The following is a 22,016-nucleotide window of genomic DNA, read 5'->3' on the forward strand; positions in this document are numbered from 1 at the left end:
AAATACATTTATAAGATTAAGCATAGTGGTAGTTTACTATATCACAAGAGTTTAGAACCTCAAATTTGGTTTTATATACATTTATATTGAAACCCAATCCATTAGAATTTACTCATCAGAAAGACCTTGCTTTATAACAGACTCATGAAGATTATGTTAAAAGCAAAGGACCATGGCACAGTAAGTTATTAGTTAAATTTTTCAAAATATCTTTTGTATCTGTGCATATAGGAAGTAGGTAACATTTTTGGGGAGTGGGGAGGGGTCTTGTAGTGGTGAATTCGACAGTAAAGTATCTTAATGGGTGATATCCTTGAGTCAGGAAGATAACCAAATCCAAGTCTGCCATCTTTGTCTTGTTCTATTCATCCCATATTGCTCCTTATTTTGTATAGCAATGTGCACAAAATCTTCACTAACTAAACTTTGAATCCTTTTTTTTTTTTTTAGGTTTTTGCAAGGCAAACGGGGTTAAGTGGCTTGCCCAAGGCCACACAGCTAGATAATTATTAAGTGTCTGAGACTGGATTTGAACCCTGGTACTCCTGACTCCAGGGCTGGTGCTTTATCCACTATACCACCTAGCCACCCCTGAATCCTTTTTCTTTATTACTGAAAATATGCCTGACATTGATCGCTACTTTTTCTTCAGTTTGTTCTGGTTAAACTTATGTACCCCAACCAGTGGTCCTTGGCTTCTCATCACTGAGAATGGAGGCTATTATACAATAGAATGGAATCTCAAATCATAAACTCTATATAACATTCCAGGATAACTTGAAGTTGGAGTATAGAACTATTTTCAGTTAACTTCCTTTATAGAAATTTGTCTTTCCCACATACCTGCTATCAGAAGTCCTTCTTCCTCATGTATATGCAAGGGCAAGTAGGCATATTCATTATTGTGACCCTCATATTGTTTCACACACTTATTTGTCCTCAGGTCCCATAACTTGATCTATGAGTTAAGGTCATAAGGGAAAAGTCATAAGGAACTACCTTCTTTACTAAGAGTATTAGATAAACAAAAAGCTAGAAGCCAGAATCAGATGACAAGCTTACCTTAAAGAGAATTTTAAACCCACATTCATGTTGGGCCTCACTTGCCAGTCCCCAGGCTCCTCTTCCTCCCATCAATCTCTCCTTAAACTCTAGGAAACATAGTCATGCTTATCTCTGCCTGGGGTGGAACAGCAAAGCAAGGGCCCCTAAAGCTCAACTGACCAGATCTCTTCTGCTTCCTAAAAAAATCCACCATGTGATCTTTCTAATGTAGCTCTTTCTTTCACAATCAATATGTACCAAGTCCAAAGATGCAAATAAGATGATCCCTTTTTCCTTAGTGGCTGCCCACTGTGCCTGTGGTCTGTGGGCCTCAGACTATTGTCTGACCCTGGGGAAATCACTGAATTCTGGATTCAGTGTCAGGTATTATCCAACTATTGTCTTGGAAGCAGGGTGCTTCTAGTAAAGCTCCTCTACTTGGATCCCTCAGCATCTCATAATCATCCAGCAGAGGGTTGAGAAAAGTCAGCTTTGCTTTTGTACCTTCCCAGCCATATCTGCTGCCATCAGGTGCTGCTCATCTTGTAGGACATGAACAGATGTCACAGCTGAGTCATGGAATAAGCGGGCAGCTTTCCAGCCCTGGCCTTTTCGACTTCGGTGACGTAGATCGATAGCAAAGACCTCCCCAGAACGGCAGCCATTGAACAATAGAGGGGTCTACAGAGAGGGAATGGAATGTGTGTAACATGTACCGCTTGCTAGTAAACAAGTCACATTCTCCATTTGCAAATCCAGGGCAAAATGTGTTTGTGTGTGTGTGTGTGTGTGTGTGTGTGTGTGTGTGTGTGTGTGCACATGCGCACCTGCCTGCACATTTGCACAAAATTTTTGATTGACTAATTAGGCTCTCAAAAAGATGGGCACTAATTACAACTACAAGTCACTTCAATGTGTCTCCACATACATGAAATTCTATACATATCCTTATAAGGAAGAGAGCAACTTTCACCAACCAGAGCTGGCCCCACATACTTCATGGCCTTTCATCTTACTTTAGAACAGTTGGCTACTGCCAGCTTCGATGCTGCTATCTGTAACAGATCCTTTAATCTATCAAAGTCTTAGGTACAAGCTTGGGGAGTGGGGAAAAGGAGGAACACCTAAGGATGGGGCAATGGGTATGAAATTAGACAGGAGAGTAGTTCTAAGTTATATCACAGGAACCTAGGTGGCGGATGAGGAAATGATGTTAAGATACTTTTCTTATTGCACTCAAAGCAGTGATGAATCTTAGTATTTCCACTGTATAGTAATTATACCATTTTCTTATATTCAGATCAGAAATAGTTAAAATAATTAATGATGACTTCTAAGTTTAAAATGTACATGTTATTTACTGATGTTACTTATTTATAAGTTTTTCCAATTATTTGTGCTGCTAGATAATCTATGTATCTACTCAGTTTAACCAAAAAGAAGAATTCGCTGAAAGCCATACAACCAAATGGTATTATATCAGTAAGCCAGATGTGATTATTAGGATATCTTTTGCAAAGTTAATTTACAAAAACTTGAGTTATTTTAGAATTCCTTATAAAATAGGGAGTTTTGGTAGAGGATATAATCATCTTTCCTGGCTTTTAGTTAATTACTACCTGGTCTCTTGATTACACCTTTTCTTTCCTTTAATTTTTATTTCTAAATTCTCTCACCCCTTCTTCTATCCATTGAGAAGAAAAACAAAACACATTATAAATATGAATAGTCAATCTTTCCCCCAAAAATTAAAGAGAAGAAAAAACATATTGCAATTTGCACTTGATTGGAATTTTTTAACCTCAACCAACCTGGGTGGCAAACTGTTGTGTTAGCACATCACTGTTGGTCCCAAATGTTTGCCGATGACCAGTCACTGCATTGGTTACAAGGACCCTTCTGGACAAGCCTAAGGGACACAAAAATGATCATTGGGACCCTGCCACAAGTCTATGCTGGTGAAAGTTCAGAACAGGGAGAGATCCAGCTATCTACTAAATCATTTCCTTAACTGAGGGTTCTAAGGAGCAGTTCATAGCTCACCTGTACTGAAGCAATTATTAGCTTGGGGATTCAGGCACCATGCACAAGACCAGGCAGTAGAGATCTTAAAACTACAAAGCATGCCAGGCTGGTCTCCTGCTGAATTTAAAAAGTTAAAAAAAAAGGAAAATAATTTGTTAAGTTTTTTTTTAGGTAAGTAGACATGAAACAGCATGCTAATAGAATCCCATATTTCCACTGCAGTGTCTATGTCTTTCCCACATATTTAGGAAACTTCAGAGACTAGCAACTGCTATCCATACATTGTGCCAGGTTTTCCTGTGGCTAGGAATAGAACCTTTCTGCATCTAGGTCTTGAGTAACCTGCAAATAGTCACATATGAGAGGAGTCCATGCTAATTTTTCTGAATGCAGAGTCTTATCCTCAGTTTCCTAAGCTTCAATCCACAGGATGTTTGGAAAAACAAATTAAATAATATTCAATTAACACTTAATTAACAATAACACTTATAAAGCACTTCATATATGCCAGTCATATGTGAAGAGTCTTTACAGATAATGTCTTATTTATCCTCTTGGGAGGTAGGTACCATTTTAAGATGAGAAACTGAAATAAACAGATTAGCTGACTTGCCCAAGGTCATACAATTATTAAGTGTCTGAACTCACATTTGCATTCAAGTCTTCCTGATTCTAGGCTTGGTGCTCCATCTATTGTCCTACCTTGTTCCTACAAACAATTTACCCTGATGGCTTCCTAGATCTTTCAGGCTTTCAAAAAAGCAGCCTGTACTCCCTGCCTTCTTTTTTCTTTTTTCCTTGTATGGACTAATTAAGATCACCTTTGCTTGGGAATCTGAAGTTCTTATAAATTTAGGAGAAAGGATTTACTCAAAACATTTTAAGCCTGTTAGGACTGGTTTTGGGACCAGTTTAGCAAATCCTCTCTTTAGCATTAATGTATGTGGAAATAACCATAATATTCATCAGCTTAGTAAACTAAACTAGGCCTTAAGCTCTAGGATTTTGCTTTTAAACCTTTTTTTTTTATTTTTCAAGGCAATGGGGGTTAAGTGGCTTGCCCAAGGCCACATGGCTAGGTACTTATTAAGTGTCTGAGGTCAGATTTGAACCCAGATACTCCTGACTCGAAGACTGGTCTCTGTCCACTGTGCCACCTAGCCGCCCTGCTCTTAAACTTTTATTGGACACAAACTTTGGGTAAATCACAAGGAAAAAGTTGACACTTTGTTGGTCTCATGTGAACGGGATTACTGATCAAAGAATAAACCAAAGCCTAAACTTTAGTATTTTTAAAGTATAAGAAAGGACCTCAAAGATTAACTGGTCCAACTTTTAATTTTACAGATGAGGAAGGGCAATTCAATTCTACAAATATTGAGTACCTGCTACGTGAAGGACAGATGGAAATCAGGGCTGAGAGACATCGAAGGCATACATATTGGGCTGCATACTCAGAATTACAATCGAGATTTCCTGTGGGAAAATATGGTACAGTGGAAGGGCATCTAGGTGGTGTGCACTGGATAGAATACCTGCCATGGAATCAGGAGGATGGGAGGTCGAATCTGATCTCAGACACTTGCCTCTTACTAGCTATGTGTCTTTGGGCAAATAATTTAACCCTGATAACCTCCCATCAAGGCCCATCTCCAGGCATCCTGATTCATATCTGGCCACTGGATGCAGATGGCTCTGCAGGAGAATGTGAGGCTGGTGTTTTAGCACAGGACCCCCTCACTCAAATCCAATTCATGTGCTTGTTAAGGCATCACTTCCTTAATGTCATGGTCTTCTTTGAAAATGAAGGACAAACATTGTTATGGTACAGTGGAAAGCAGTGGATTTGAAGCTAAAGGACTTGGATGTGAATCTTGGTTCTGCTGGCTCCAAGAGTTGGGACAAATCCCTTAATCTGTAGGCCGACTAAATGAGCTCTAATCCTATGATTCTATTTTTTTCCACTGTTCTTCTACTAAAATATGAACCCACATAAAACAAATGATTACTGTACCTGGCCTGGTGTTGCTGAACAAGGAGGCAGGAAGTAAACTGGCACAGCCTGGTGTCTCTGCGATGCCCATGAGACAGAGTCTGAAAATGACATTAAGGATAACAGGAGGAAGAAGGAATCTCTTCTGGGAAAGAGTGGGATGAATGTATTCTTTTAAACAGAACCATGAAGCGTCTGAACCTACAAACTTTTCACAAAACCATCTAGAGCTGAGAAATCAAGAACATATTTATCCCTTTTCCTGGAGGGACAACTAGTTGGTGCAGTGGACAGAGCACTGGGCCTGAGAGGGGCAAGAACATTCATCTTCCTAAATTCAAATATGGCCTTAGACACTTACTAGCTGGATGACGCTGGGTAAGTCACTTAACCTATTTGCCTGTTTTATCAACCATAAAGTCAGATGGAGAAAGAAATGGCAAACTATTCCAGCATCTTTGTCAAGAAAACCATAAAAAATGTCACCAAGACACAACTGAACAGATAAAAGTACTGTTTGCAGTCCCCCATTTTTTAAAATTCTTTTTTATTTTATTTTTTTAGGTTTTTGCAAGGCAAATGGGGTTAAGTGACTTACCCACAGCTAGGTAATTATTAAGTGTCTGAGACCGGATTTGAACCTGGATACTCCTGACTCCAGGGCCGGTGCTTTATCCAATGAGCCACCTAGCCGCCCTAAATTCTCTTTTTTAAAAATGAAGATTTGCCTTCTCTTTCATCCACCTCTCCTCAATTCCCGCAATAGAGAGAAAAAATTCCCTCTGCAAACACAAAGCAAGCAAAATAAACTCCTACATTGACTATGTCCAAATCAGGACTATGTCTCAATATGCACTAAGTTATTACCTGTCCTAAGAGGAAGGAAGAAAGTCTGTTTTATCACGAGTCCTCTGAAATCATACTTGTTTACTGTTAGCCAACTATACCCAAAATCACCAGCCAACAGATTAGTATTAAGACCCAAGGATACAAGAAAATTAAATGTTTCATATAGGTTGGTAACTCTACCTTGATTTCTTCTGGGCCTTAGGAATATGTGCTTGAATAATTAAATTAATGCCACCAAGTATGATGGACTAAGGAATCTTCACCTAAATAATTGGGTATTTCTCTTGAAGGACAGTAGTATACCCTGGCAACTGCCATTTTTCTTTTTTCTTTTTTTAAATCTCCCTCATGGTTATATACTTTAAGATCAGCAATGTTATCAATAAAAAAATTTAAGGCAAGATTTTTCAAAATGATGAATACCGGGGGTGGCTAGGTGGTACAGTGGATAGAGCACCGGCCCTGGAGTCAGGAGTACCTGAGTTCAAATCCAGTCTCAGACACTTAATGATTACCTAACTGTGTGGCCTTGGGCAAGCCACTTAACCTCATTTGCCTTGCAAAAACCTTAAAAAAAATGATGAATACTGAACTGATCTATTATAGCTGGGTATATCTGGCTATATGAAAATTAGACCATATTGCCTTAGATAGTAAGTTTTATGAGGTCAAAACCCATTAGGTACTTATTTCAAAGACTGAGATAAAATAAGCAAATGAATATCTTGTAGCTGGGTCATGTAAATTATATATAAATCATGCCTAGTGTTTGGAGAATAAGTAGAAGAAAATCTTTACCTATCCTGTTTCATGTAGCTTACAATTTAGAACAGATAACTTGGTTAGAGTATGATTTTCAGGAGGCTAAAGACTGTAGACTTAATATCCTCCATATAGCAGAGTAATTGCAATTAGCTGGGCTCACAAGTGTGTTGAGGTTCAAGATTAGACTGCTAAATACAAAACCATGAGTACTATTTAAAAGGGCCAAAAATGGATGATATTTTTATTGACAAAGGATATAACTTTATAAGACATTCTGTAGAAATAGAAGGTATACCTGAAACCACTACCAGAGGATACTAACCATCATGGCTGGATGGGAAGGGATATCAGCATTAGTATTTTTGATCCTATTAAAGCCTAATATAGATCATAAGTCATTTTCATAAAACAGAAAGCATCTTAAAATGAAGTTCATTTTTTCCCTTTTGTTTATGATTTCCATATAAATATTTTTCACAAGAATGGGTAAATTTCACAATAGAGTAGCATACTTGCATAAAAATGGGTCTTGTTTTAAAGAAAGCCCTTCTACATAGAGTTTGCATAAAAGAATACATTAGGGATTTATTTTTTTAATTTAAAGGAGGATTATAAGGGGCGGCTAGGTGGCATAGTGGATAAAGCACTGGCCTTGGAGTCAGGAGTACCTGGGTTCAAATCTGGTCTCAGACACTTAATAATTGCCTAGCTGTGTGGCCTTGGGCAAGCCACTTAACCCCACTTGCCTTGCAAAAACCTGAAAAAAAAATTATGATTGAATTTTTCTAAATTCTATAGTAATTCTAAGGCAAGAACTGAATTATAAAAATGCAATAATATGCTACATAAATATAGTAAAAGACCTGACTTGAATGATTTTGGACATGCCATGGATAAAACTTTGTTCTCTGAAACATAACTACAGTATATAATCCATAACAAATACTAGTCCTGTTCACGGAGAGCAGCATTTAAAAAAAGGTTCTAAGTACTTCGTTGTATCCTCTGCAAAAGTTCCATTGCTTCCTCCATTTTAGAAACACACGGAATGAGTCACTTCAAAATAATGCTGCTCCACTGTATAAACAGGAAAGTACTACTTGGATTAAGCCAGGTGGTGCAGTGGATAGAGCACCGGCCCTGGAGTCAGGAGTACCTGAGTTCAAATCCGGCCTCAGACACTTAATAACTACCTAGCTATGTGGCCTTGGGCAAGCCACTTACCCCAATGCCTTGCAAAAAAAAAAAAAAAGAAAAAGGTGTTCATTGTAGTGAAGAGTTTCTTCCTACTACCAAAAACTACTAGTCAAAAATCACATGAGCAGAGAATGTGAATTTAACTTTTCACTTGTTCATTTCAATTGTGTTGACTTTCCAGGACCTCTTTTGGGGTTTACTTGGCAAAATTACTGGAATAGTTTGCCTTTTCCTTCTCCAGGAACTGAAGCAAACAGGGTCAAATAAATGTCTGAAGCCACTTTTGAACTCAGGTCTTCCTAGGCCCAAGGCTCTAGCCACTTCATCACCTAGTTGCCCATGAATAGTACACTTTAGTAGTTACCTCAGTCCAACATGTACTGGAATAAGACAAGTCTCTCCTTCCCATCATCTACAAATAGTTGTCTAAGAAGCCATACAGACATGAAGGAGAAGAAAACAATGATCTCCCAAGGAAATTCACTGGGGGGACACTCTGCTGGCAAGTTTTTGCCTTTATATGAAGCCTTAATCTGAAATCCACTGTTGTTCCTAACTTTGCCTGATATGATTACCTTTCACTTTCTGGGTCAGTTCCCCTAACTGTGAAGGAGGGCAATTGCCTTGAACCTTACCTAAAAAGATATCTCTTTTGTTGAAACCCCCTGGGGGTGGGAGCAAAGGGAAAAGGTATAAAAGCTGTGGAAGAAAAAAGATTATAGGGAGTTGTCTTTTTTTTTTCGTTTAGATTTTTCAAGGCAGTGGGGTTAAGTGGCTTGCCCAAGGCCATACAGCTAGGTAATTATTAAGTGCCTGAGGCCGGATTTGAACTCAGATACTCCTGACTCCAAGGCCAGTGCTCTATCCACTGGACCACCTAGCCGCCCCGGGAGTTGTCTTAAAGGAAGTTGAATATCATGTAGAATGAGTGTGATCTGATACCACTCTATGAAGAATAAAGTTTCCATGGCAAGATTAGCCCCCTTTGTCATTTTCATCGTTAATTATGTGTTTCTTTTTTGCCAACTTTAATACTTTTTTAGCAGCACTCTTTTTAATTTTAAACAAAAGCTTTCTTGGATATCAGTATTCATTTTCTCAGGGTACAAAATGTTCTTGGGGAGAAATACCTAAGTAAGCTTGCTTGTTCGTTCATGAGAATTCTCTTACTCTTGAGATGCACCCTTTTCTTCTAAGACGTGAGATGTCTGCAGTGGCTTAAGCTCCTCCATTCTGTCTCTTATTTAGGCACCAACACCCTTATAGATGCTCTGTGTTTGTGACAAAGGACAGTCTGCCAACCTAAACTCCTTCATTTGTTGAAGGATACAAAATGTGGGAATCTGGATGAGTCAGAGAGGCCCAGCATACTGAATTGACCTGGTAAGGAAGCACACCGCAAGAAGGAATAATCAGTTATGACCTATTTTCTAACTTATGGTAAAGGTATATTACCTAAAATCTTAGAAAAAGGAACATGTTTTGGTTGTCTTCTTCCTTTGAGCTGACTAAAGTCCATGTGGCTTTATAATAAGGGAAAGGCCCTCATCTTATCAGTCAGAGGTGACTTCTCAAGCTCCAGGCAGCTTTTATGGTTGTTGAAAGAGAAGAATGTAACAATTCCAATACTTAGTCCTGAATAAGGTTGTTGAGCCCACCTTTTGCTTTTACATGTGAGCTCAGTGCTAGATTGATGGCCATGGGGTCTAGAGATTAAAATCATTTGGCTTCTCTCCCCAGTAAGTATCAGTAAAGTACGTGATCTCTCTAGTACACTTTCTCTTAAAACTTAGAGGGAAAAGATCAGGATAGCTTTGGAGTTATATATAATTCTTGAGTTTTGAATGGGGAAAACAAAAATCACCATCAGATGCTTTTGCTGTCATTTTACTACACTAGATTAACAAGGGAAGAAAGAAAAAAAATAAAAAGAATCTCCAGGACAGATAAACTACAGGGAGACAATACAGTTTACACTTCAGATAATTCCCAATCTTCATTTATCCTATATGCTACCAACAGAGGGGGCTGGGAACTCTGTGTGTGTGTAGTCATCTAGTTTTACTGATGCTTTCTCAGGGAGACATAGTTGGAAGGTATGAAGCTCTACTTTTTACCTTAGTCTTACAGAGAGAACATGAAAAGGGAGGTTTCATCATTTTATTGCAAAGAATTCATCTCTTCTCCCATCCTCACAGTTCTTCAACTCTGAGACACCTTGAATAACTTGCTTCTCCTCTGCCCTTCACCCTCTATGACTCTTAAACCCAATTTGGGAAAGACCACCTTACATCCATTGGAGAAAGTGATTATTTTCTCTCAAGTCACCCACTGTTGAGACCATTTGTCCACAAAGCAGTTAGTCAGGATCTCAGGATCACTTGGAACAAAAAATTAGACAAATGAATCCTATACCTTCCCTTGGTCTCTTCCACCATCTTTATATCTCAACTTCTCTTTGGTCCTTCCAACTATCAGGAACCACTCATTTAAATCTAAATTGGGATATGGAATTATTAGAGGAAAGAAGGAAAAAGAAAGGGGGTACGGCTGGTGATGGAGACTTTAATGACCTACCTTGCGGTTGGTAAAATAGAGGTTGTCATACATCTCCACAGTGAGAGCATTGGTTCCTAAACCGCTAAGGTTGATGATGCCATATTTGCAGCCTCCATGCTCCACGTCATTAACTGTGAATACCCTCTCCCGGGCAGTGTCAGCCTGCCAAAGCAAATTACATGCTACTCTGAAGTATGAGTCAGGATCAGCTGGGAAGGTCGTGCCCGGACAATTCTCTCTGGTCAACTGCCCCTTTACTTTTTCCAGCAGGGATACTGTCAGTTAACCCTAAGAGTGGCAATTACTAGGTCTGTCCCCTCAGACCCAGATGCAGCCATGCTGACAACTTAGAATGGAACAGTATCACAAAAAGGAGGTAATGCTCCCAGGGAAACTGAGGCCAGTGCTTGAATCAGAACTTGTCTAGAAACTGGGGAGACTGCTTCAATTTCTGTATGAAATCTGCCTTGGGAAGAATAACTATTAGTGCTTGGAAGGGTGACAAATAGCTATGCATAAATCTCATTTGTCCCTGAGTTTAAAGGAAGGCAAGTTCTATAGAATTACTAGCATTTATGATGACAAGTCACTGAGGAACCCTTCAACTAAAACTTTGCCCACAGGACTGCATATTCTGAGGCAACTAATTTTTTTTTTTTAAGGCTTTTACAAGGCAATGGGGTAAAGTGGCTTGCCCAAGGCCACACAGCTAGATAATTATTAAGTGTCTGAGGCCAGATTTGAACTCAGGTACTCCTGACTCCAGGGCCGGTGCTCTATCCACTGAGCCACCTAGCTGCCCCCTGAGGCAACTAATTCAAGGGAGCTAAGCAGCGGAAATAACTTTTCTCTATTATGCTTGATCTGAATTAATTGAAAAATGTCAGAGGTATCCTGGATTTTAGCTTAAATCCTTGGGTTGCAGGAATGAGATTCATTCATGTCTCTTATTCCCTATAAAATTAATGACATTACTTTTGCAGCCTTTTAAAAGTTTTAGCCCTCTCCTGACACCAGTTTCCCTAGAGACATCATCTCCAATGAAGTTATCAAAGGGAGAAACATTCTTTCTAGAAGGCAAATGAAATAGGGATATGCTTCAGAAAAATGAATGTCTTTTGTGTACACAGATCATGCAAGTTATATTTCCTGAATCTCTTGGTTCCTAATGCACACAAAGTTTCCAATTTGGCCAGCTTTATCTTGGAACAGGTATATAATTCATCATCCAATTGAGGGACAGAACACCTCAAAGAAAAAAAAATATATTATGCTTAGCTGATCTTTAGGCATGCAGGGGCCCTAATGCAAACTGATGGAGCAGAAGGGAGGAATGGGTTCATGGTCACAGTACATCTACCCTGCCAGGATAACACCTGCCATTTTAACATACAGTGAGTGTTTAAAATAATAATAGTAAAATTGCCATTTCTGTGGCAGTTTGAAGCCAAAATTAAAAAACAATATATTAAATGTAACATAGTCCACCCCAAGAAATTCTTGCTACCCAATCACAAAAAACAAAGGCTGACCTATGCCGTGTCCTGTTATAATGAATTCTTTTCCTTAAACATCTCCAACTCACCACTATGAGTTTAAAGTGATCAGTTCCAACAACAGAAGAATCAGGGTTCTGAATTTCCACCTTCTTTCTCTGCATGCAGTGTACACGTAACTCATGAACTAGTCTGTTGGGGGCAAACAGGGAAGGGAGAGTGATGACTAAGCAGTGAAGAAAATTCAGGATGTGGGAAAGAGTAAGTACAGCATGAGAAAAATCTTTATTATTTGTTCCTTTGTTCTTCAAGAAAAGCTTCGAGGGCAAGAATACCTGGGCTCTAATCATTTTAATTCAACAGATACTTAAGCAACTTCCTTTTATACAGCATTAGACTTAGGCACTGGGGAGATAGAATTGGCAAAAGATTGAATGTAATAAAGGGAATTTGGATGCCAAGAAGTTCTGAATCCTAATCCCAGGAGTACCTTCTACAAATCTCAATCTAAATCTTGAAGATACCCTTCCCCATTCAAGTAAAAAGCTCCTACTCTGATCTCTGGGATTGGGTGATTTTCTTAGTCCAAGCATGTACTTATCTGTTTTAGAACTACAGTAAACAGATTTTACACACCAAAATTACCCTTTACTACTCCCTGGAGACTGCTCAGAGCCCTTTATTATTCAGAAGATTGGGAAATCTGAATTATGAAGCTGGAGAAGGAAAAGCTGATTTTCTTAAGTGGTGTCTTTTCTTACCTCTTTAAAGGAATCTCCTCTTATGGAAAACCTCCTAGTAGAAGGATAAAACACAAAAACAACTGCAAGTAGCAGGAAAATAGCTGTAGGGCAGACAGTGTTACCTGTAGGCTGAGCAGGATGAACCAATGCAAATCAAGGGAGATACAGGAAGGCTGTGTAGTCTTTCCATTGTGTAATGGAAACAATGGCTTAACTGGGCTTTAATGGAGGAATAGTTGTTCTGCAAGAGAAAGGGGGCTAGAGCAGGAGCAGGTGGGTAGCTCAGAAACTGACAGCTAGTATGGCAAAACAAACTCAATAAAGGTCACAGAGGCTAAGGATGTGCTGCAACTGAGACCTGAAAACACCAAGAAGGGGGTACTCAAAGAAAAGTGAGGGCAAAAAGAAACAGAATGAAGTACAGGATAGTGTGACTCGATAAGGTAATGTGTAAGACAATATGGAGAGCAGGTTGGAAAAAGGAGGAGGAAATAAGGACTTTAAAAGACAGAGAAGTAAAAAGGAGTCACTGGAATTTATTGAGAAGGGAAATGATATTATCAGACCTTTGATTTAGGAAGAAGACTGTGGCAGCCAGATGGTGGATGGACCTGAGTAAGGAGAGGCCTGAGGCAAGCAGACTACTGGTGCCATTGGAATTTTGCAGGTGAAAGGAGAGGGCCTGAATGAGGATTATTTATGTGTGAGACAAGGTGTGGGAGATTTGGCAAGTGATTTGACAATGGAGTGGGGGTTGGGGGAGAGAGGTTTGTGCAAGTGAGGAGCTGCAGATGACACCAAAGTGTCAGAAGGACATAAGTACCCTTGACAGGTATAGGAGGTTTGGAAATGAGGGTTTGGGGAAAGATGAGCTCTATTTTAAACATGTTGAGTTTGAGATGCCTACCAGGGCTGGATATATAGAACTGGGGCTCATCTACATAGACATTATGACTGGACCCATATGTGTGTGTGATGAGGTCACCAAGAGAGAATGGAGAGAAGAGCACCTAGGACAAAGTTTTGGGGCAGGGACTAAGACTAGTTTCCTTTAGTTCTCAATTCAGTCTTCTGTCATACCACAGCTGGCTATTTTTTACCTGTGCACTGGTTCCAGGATAATAAACTTGAGTGGGATAAAGTCTAAGATTTCTTCAGTAGAATATTATAGATTAGAAAATAGTTGAACTATGTGCCCCTCCTCCCTTGACAAAGCAACTTCTGGGATATTGTTGAAGAGTCAACTGACCCCATCTTATCTGTTGAAGTCCAGATGTCCATTCAATTCCTGGGGCTGAAGGGATATTCTGGTTTCACTTTGAATTATGTGCTCTTTTCCTTAAGATTAATTTACTCATCTAGATTGTGAAGACCACATACCTCATTAATGAGGGTGGGGGGGTGAAGGGGATCACATTAGGATAAGTGTGATTCTTGGGTCTTTTGCTTTTGCCTCAATCTCTGTAAAAGAGAAACGAATAAAACTTTCTCTTTATACCTTGAGAGATCTCCGAAATTTATTTAAATGGCATTTGTCCCACACAAACTAATTTTTGCAATGAAGAGCAGAACTCTAATATTTGGGATAGAAAATTTTCTCCTTGTACCATCAGAAGTTAATAAGCTAAGGACTTATTATACAACATTTTTATTTACACAATTCCAATTGGAATTTTAGCATTTAAAACAGCTTACCTTGGTTCAAGAGATTAGCTCTCACTTTTTCAAAGAAAGGAATTGCCATCTCAACAACTTTCTCATAGCACACCGCCCTCCCAATCTGTATTTAGATGTATGCTAAGTATCACATTTTTTCCTATTGTGATTTGAGCAACTATACACATCCCTAGGTATTACACTGTAAGCATTTTTTTGGGGGGGAGGATTGATGTGATTAGGACATCTTTGTCTCCCCAGTGCCTTGGAATACTTTGCACAAAAAAATCCCCCAAACTTTTAAGCTTAGTTTAAAACTATACTGAAATTTTTGTGAAATTCAGTCAGAAGTGGAGGGACTGATTCACTTATAAAGCATCTCAAACTTCCTCAATCTCATGCAGAAAGATAAAATGGATACAGATAATATTCTTATTCTAGAGTATCTTTTTAGTGTAGTACTTTTATAAAGATAAATTTTTAATAGTAAAAACTAAAAAAGAAGAAAATTAGAAAGGGGAAGAAAAAGGTCATAGTAATGAAGTTCTAGGACCTGTCACATTCACTAAAATCTGAATGATTTGTCAGTTAAAATTATTTAACAGTAACAAGTGGACTGGCCACCCAAAATAAAAATTTCTGTTTTTGTCCATGTTTAATTTCTTTGTATTCTCTCCTTTTTCCTTTCCCCTCAGGCAGAAATACTCTCTACTCTCAAGGAAAGAAATACCTTCCTTGGGACTGACTTATGCAATGAAGGCATATAACTTGGAAAGGTTGTTTTAAAGCAATGATATTGAAAGAATCAGAATTGCAAAGAACTTAAGAGATCATGAGGTCTAACCTTCATTAAGGGAAACAGAAGAAACATCCCAAAGAGTTATGTCTTACCGGCAATAATTGGTAGAGTAGAGCAAACCCAACTGTCTCTTGTTCAACAAAGGTAATGGATTCAATCCAATTCTGGTTGTTTTCTAAGGAGAAAGAAAAGGAGTGGGAGTGGAAGAGGGAGACGGGAGAGAAAGAATTTGATAAAATTTTATTGAGCACAGGGTGTAAGAAAACTTTCATCCTTACTAAGAAATTAGTTTCTCAAAGCTCATTACAATAAATTCTTAAGTAAGGGCTCAGGCTTTAGAGGATGTTTAGTATAACCTCCTCATTTTATATACAAAGAAATTAAAACCCTGAAAAGGTTTAATCATTTACCTAAAGGTCAATACAGCTACACAGGGTAAGGGGTTAACACTGGTTTTCTCCCAAAACACAGAACTTTGTAGGCCAAATAACAGATTATAGCTTAAACTTTACAAAGAGACATTCAGGAAATTTCTTGTCTTTTCTCCTCTATCGAGGCATCACAATTTTGGGGTATCTTCAATGGAGAATACCTATGTATTCAGGTAAAGAATTGTGGAATTTGAACAAAGATCAAAGACTATTACCTTTAATTAAAAAAAACAACCATAATCTTATTATAGCATTTTGCTATCTCTTACTTTATTTTTTTCCTTAAGGATATGATTTCTCTCTCATCATATTCAACTGAGATCAATGTATAGCATGGAAACAATGTAAAGACTAACAGATTGCCTTCTGTGGGTGGTGGGGGGAGGGAAGAGAGATTAGGAGAAAAATTGTAAAAATACAAAATAAATAAAGTTTTAAACAGTTAAATAAAAGAGAGAAAGATAAAAAAAGGAGGCATTTCCTGGAGAAGTAACCCCATACTGAAAGTCAATTGTTAAGTGAAAAGGCATTCGAGTAAGTAATTTTTCAGCAACTGGTGAATGTATACTATGCATACATGTATGTTTGTTATGGGAAAATATTACAAGAATAAAATATTCCATTTTGTACTACTGACTAATATTAGCCCACCTTTTTTTGCATATCCTCTTCTTCTAAAAGCTTCAATCTTCTGCTTTCCCTTTCCTTGTGCTGGATCATCTCCCTTGTGAGGGGGTTGCAGTTGTTATGTCCGGGAAGTAAGCGGAAATAACGGTTCTTTTCAGGATCAAAGTAAAATCCTGGAAGTTCTTTTACCATATGAAATGAAATTTAAATTTTAAACAAGATAAAATGATTGACCTAGAAAAGAGCTTATATTAGATCCTCCTCCACCTCCCTCCTCCTCAGCTGTTTCAATTTATATTTTCTAGGATGGAAAGAAACAAAGTTACATACTGGTGACTAGACTTTCAGTCTATAAAACACCACTTAAGTATTAAATACAGAAGAAAACAAAATGAAGTTCAAAGTTGATGCAACTGGCAACGTTAATACCTTGTTAATTTTAATATGTACTTATAAAGATGAAGTGGAATGGGATCATAGGTTCATATACAATCCTCTCTTGTGATCTATATCTATGTTTGATGATGACTGTTTATTTTTATTATTTTTTCTCCCAGTTACATGAAAAGGTAGTTTTCAATATTCATATATTTGCAAATTTATGAGTTCTGTATTTTTCTACCACTTCCTTTTCATGGCATTGAACAATCTGGTAAAAATGGTCCATGTACAATTGTGTTTAACATATTTCTGTATTAGTCATGATGTGAAAGAGAAATTAGAACTAAGGGGGAAAAAATGAGAAAGAAAGAAATGATCTCTCAGTTCTGTTCACTGCACTCGGCATCAGTTCATGCAAGTCTTTCCAGGTTTTTCTAACATCCAGATGCTCATGGTTTCTTACATAACAATAGTACTCCATAACATTTATATACCATAAATATATATAACCAAATCTTCAATTGATGGGCACCCCCTCAATTTCCAATTTTCTGCCACTATAAAAAGTGTTGTTAGAAATATATGTGGGTCTTTTCCCTTTTTTAAATGATCTCTCTGTGATACAGACCTAGTAGTGGTATTGCAGGATCAGAGGGTATGCAGTTTTATTGCTCTTTGGGCAAAGTTCCAAATTGCTCTGCAGAATGGCTGAATCAGTTTACAATTCCACCAACATTGCACTGCTGTCCCAATTTTCCTACATCCTCTCCAACTTTGATCATTTCCCTTTTGTGTCATCTTAACCAATCTGATACTTGTGACGTGGTACCTTGTATTTCTTGAAAAAATAATGATTTGGAGCATTTTTTAATATGACTATCAATTGGAAAAGACTTATAATCTTATAAATTTGATCTAGTTCTCTTTTTCTAAGGTTTTTGCAAGGCAACGGGGTTAAGTGGCTTGCCCAAGGCCATACAGCTAGGTAATTATTAAAGTGTCTGAGACCGGATTTGATCCCAGGTACTCCTGACTCCAGGGCTGGTGCTTTATCCACTATGCCACCTAGCCACCCCTCAGTTCTCTTATAAATTTGATTCAGTTCTCTTTTTATTTTAGAAAAGAGTTCTTTATCAAAAACAATAGTTATGGGGGCAGCTAGGTGGTACAATGGAGTCAGGGGGACCCGAGTCTAAATCCAACCTCAGACATTTAATAATAATTGCCTAGCTGTGTGACCTTAGGCAAGTCACTCTTAACCCCACTGCCTTATTTATTTTTGCAAGGCAATGGGGTTAAGTGGCTTGTCCAAGGTCACACAGCTAGGTAATTATTAAGTGCCTGAGGCCAGATTTGAACTCAGATAGTCCTGACTCCAGGGCCAGTGCTTTATCCACTGCACCACCTAACCACCCCACCAATTGCCATATATACATATATATATATATATATATATATATATATACACACATACACACATATATATATATATGTATAACACTACTTATGAAAATTGTTTTCCAGATTTCTGCATTTCTTCTAATCTTGGTTGCAGTGTTTTTTTGGGTTTTTTTTTAGGTTTTTGCAAGGCAAATGGGGTTAAGTAGCTTGCCCAAGGCCACACAGCTAGGTAATTATTAAGTGTTTGAGACTGGATTTGAACCCAGGTACTCCTGACTCTAGGGCCGTGCTTTATCCACTGTGCCACCCAGCCACCCCTTGTAGTGGTTTTGTTTGTACAAAACCTTTTTAATTTATAAAGTCAAAATCATCCATTTTGCAATTTATAATGTTCTCTAACTCTTGTTTGGTAATAAACTTTCCCCCTTTCCATAGATTCAGCAGATAATTTTTTGTTCTCTTAATTGTTTAAGGTATCATCCTTTATGTTTTCTAAATCCTGTACCCATTTCAACCTTATTTTCATGTAGGGTGTCAGATATTGGTCTATGCCTAGCTTTTTGCCATACTATTTTCTAGATTTTTGTCAAATGGTTAATTCTTATTCCAGAAGCTAGTGCTTTTGGTTTTATCAAACAGCAGACTACTATAGTAATTCACTACTGTTTCTTTTGTACCCAATCTATTCCACTGATTCATTTCTTTATTTCTTAGCCAGTATCAGGCAGTTTTGATTTGAACTCAGGTACTCCTGACTCCAGGGCCAGTGCTCTATCCACTGTGCCACCTAGTTGCCCCGGCTTATTATTTTAAAGAAAACTCCATTTATTCCTATGCCCTCTAGTGTTTTTTAATAGGAATGGGTATTTTCACTGTGAAAAAAGGAAAAAATTTAAAAAAAGAAAGAGAAGAAAGTTGGTTAAACCCATCAGGACTTTCTTGCTTCAGTGCTAAGAAAACAAACTTTATCCCCAAAAATTCTATCCAAAGAAGGAGAAATAGAAAATGGGCTCAGGCTATGAATGAGCTCAAAAATTTTTTTAAAAGCTATTAAGGGAGGTAGAGGAAAACTTGGGAGGAGAAATGAGAGCAATGCAGACAAATCATGAAAACCAAATCAGCAGTTTTGTGAAAGAAATACAAAAAAAACTGAAGAAAATACTATGTTAAAAAAGCAATTTTAGCCTGAACTGGAAAAACAAACAAACCCCAAAACAAGTTGACTAGGTATGATTTTTGTTTGAATTATTTTTTTCAGGAAGGAAAGGATTTAATACAGAGGACACAACTGGCATTCAGCAACTGCCTTACCTGGTACTGAAGAGCTTGAATTTGAGCTGGAAGCTGATGAAAAAACTCTAGCACTGCTGTCACAATTTTGAGCACCATGAGATGTCTCTGCTCCATATCTGTAAACATAAGTAACTATGGTAAATTGGAAGGTCATACTAGTTTACCTAGTGTCCCAATACCTTTTTGCTTAAAGTATAAATATAGCAACACTAACATTCATACCCATATGCCTGGTTATTTTTCCTATTTTCTTATGGAAAACTTTTCTCCTAGCACATCATCGACAATATTCAGGCAAGGTTTTTGAGAACCTTTTTTTTTTTTTTGGAAGGCAAACAGGGTTAAGTGGCTTGCCTAAGGCCACAGAGCTAGGTAATTATTAAGTGTCTGAGACAGGGGATTTGAACCCAGGTACTCCTGACTCCAGGGCTGGTGCTTTATCCACTACGCCACCTAGCCACCCCCAACCTTTGGTTTTTAAAAGATACGTATTTTCCTAGTAATTCTCAGTTTTACCTCTAAGCATCAATGCATTTTGTGAAGTCATTTGAAATTTTCCAGTTGCAAAGTACTCTAAAATAAAGAAATGTTGTAGGAATATTGTAGCAGTTCTCATTTGTCACAAAAGTAGCAATTCCAAGCAATTGCAGCACCAGACAAATCCTAGTCTTTGTCTTCTTTGGTCTAGGTTTACCAAGCTTTTCTTGGCCATTCTATTTTATAGATGGGGAAACTGAGGCTGAGGAATGAAGATTTTGGGCATCAGAGCCAGAGTCAGAAGGAAAACATAGTTTTTTGAGTTCCAAGCTGCTTTGAATCCAAAGAGCCCTCTAATTGACCTTTGTTAAATGACAAGCTGAAGGCAAGGAGGCAGCATGGTATAGGAAAAAGAGCAATGGAAAGAGTCAGAAGACTGACAGTCCTAACCTAGGACTCCCTGGGAGTCACCTCCCCTTCCTGTGGCCCAGATTCTTCATCTGATAAAGATATAGGTATATATATCTATATATATCTATTATATAATATCTTTAATAAAGATATATATTCTTCATCTGATAAATATATATAGCTATATTGTCTCTCTCTCTATATATATAGAGACAATCTTCCAGCTGTAAAATTCTATGTGTTCATAAGATGATTTAAAAAAGGGCTTTTTAAAGAATCATGGTTAAATACAATACCAATACCAAACATGCTAATAAGCTGCCACTGTCCTTAGTGATAATGAAGCCAAGCGAATGAAGGTTCCCCCCCCCCCCCCAAATATAGGCAATCTAGACAGGAAAAACATTTTAGTTCCAGATTTTTCTGTGATAAGAAACAGAAGAGATAGGATATACATCTTCTTTTCAAGTGATAAACAACTGAAGAGATAGGATCTATATCCAACCCCAAAATATGTCTATTGCCTTTTAGGTTTTCATAATGTCCTCATACAATTTGGTTATGGCCATATTCTTACATAAGCTTCATGTAGTCAAGTGAAAATATTGTGTGGTAGGGTGGAGCCAAGATGGCAGTGTGAAGGCAGGGATTCCTAGAAACTCGTTCCCAAAAAAAACTCCTGTAGCTGTCAAATTATGACTCTAGCCAAAATTTAGAGGGGCAGAACCCACAGAAGGACTGGATGATACAAAAGTTCCACATGAAAGGTCTGTTTCACTGGGACCAGGGTCTGGAAAGAGCCATAGCACAGCTGGGCCAGGCACCTGGGTCTGTGGCAAAGGGGGAAGTTTCTAGACCTCCTGGCCCAGGGATCACCGAGGACAACTGGGAAGGGGTGGTGGTGGGAGAACTCTGCAGCACAAGAATGAGTTTGGAGTGGGGTGCCAGCCTCAAAGCAGCCCTGAGTTGAGAACTTGCAGCAGAAATTGGGGAAACCACCCAACACTTCCAGAGTGCAGCCCACAGATGCTAAGGAGGTCAGAGGAGATTGCAGAGGGTCTTTCTGCTCTCCCTGGGGCAGGACTCAGTTGTTTGTCCATACTCAGATCCAGGCTACAGTCTGGGCCCCCGTACCACCATAGCCAAGCAGGGACCCTCTTCACAGCTCCAGGGCCTCCCCTCCAGAGGGGTGGGTCTGTGGTCATCCACACACCAGAGATAGGCAAGAGAGCAGTCAGCCTTTCATAAGACCTTGGGGGAATTAAAATCCTTGTGGATTATCCCCAAAACCCCCAAATGTGATAAATCAGTCATAGGCTGAGAAAATGAGCAAACAACAGAAAAAGAAGAATCTGACCATAGAAAATAACTTTGGTCCCATGGAGGACCAAAATACATACTCAGAAGATGACAAAGTTGAAGCTTCTGTATCCAAAACCTCCAAGAGAAATAGAAAATGGGCTCAGGCTATGAATGAGCTCAAAAATTTTTTTAAAAGCAATTAAGGGAGGTAGAGGAAAACTTGGGAGGAAAAGTGAGAGCAATGTAGACAAATCATGAAAGCCAAATAAGCAGCTTTGTGAAAGAAATACAAAAAAATACTGAAGAAAATACGTTAAAAAAGCAATTTAGGCCAAATGGAAAAAAGCAACACAAAAGGCAAATGAAGAGAAGAATGCCTTGAAAAGCAGAATTGGCCAGCTGGAAAAGGAGATAAAAAAGCTCTCTGAAGAAAATAACTCCTTCAAAAGCAGAATGGAACTAAAGGAAGTTGATGATTTTGCAAGAAATCATGAAGAGGGGTGGCTAGGTGGCGTAGTGGATAAAGCACCGGCCTTGGGGTCAGGAGTACCTGGGTTCAAATCTGGT

At 38.5% G+C, this 22,016-nt stretch overlaps 1 protein-coding gene across 3 annotated transcripts in view; it reads right to left on the bottom strand.

The window, feature by feature from the left end:
* Window positions 1–22,016, bottom strand: part of DCAF4 (DDB1 and CUL4 associated factor 4) — a 28,917-nt gene that overhangs the window by 1,792 nt on the left and 5,109 nt on the right. For 2 of the 3 annotated variants that reach the window (XM_074235792.1, XM_074235790.1), the window contains exons 3-13: window positions 19,278–19,375; window positions 16,209–16,366; window positions 15,219–15,301; window positions 12,018–12,120; window positions 10,451–10,594; window positions 9,204–9,253; window positions 5,084–5,163; window positions 3,088–3,186; window positions 2,856–2,953; window positions 1,549–1,725; window positions 844–958 (exon numbers count right to left, since the gene is read on the bottom strand). In XM_074235792.1, the coding sequence (XP_074091893.1) occupies window positions 844–958; window positions 1,549–1,725; window positions 2,856–2,953; window positions 3,088–3,186; window positions 5,084–5,163; window positions 9,204–9,253; window positions 10,451–10,594; window positions 12,018–12,120; window positions 15,219–15,301; window positions 16,209–16,366; window positions 19,278–19,375 (1,205 nt within the window). The remainder of the gene's footprint in view (window positions 1–843; window positions 959–1,548; window positions 1,726–2,855; window positions 2,954–3,087; window positions 3,187–5,083; window positions 5,164–9,203; window positions 9,254–10,450; window positions 10,595–12,017; window positions 12,121–15,218; window positions 15,302–16,208; window positions 16,367–19,277; window positions 19,376–22,016) is intronic. The other variant, XM_074235791.1, reaches the window with a different exon arrangement.

The sequence above is a fragment of the Macrotis lagotis genome, chromosome 4 (assembly GCF_037893015.1).
Source record: "Macrotis lagotis isolate mMagLag1 chromosome 4, bilby.v1.9.chrom.fasta, whole genome shotgun sequence".
Classification (NCBI taxonomy): Eukaryota; Metazoa; Chordata; class Mammalia; order Peramelemorphia; family Peramelidae; genus Macrotis; species Macrotis lagotis.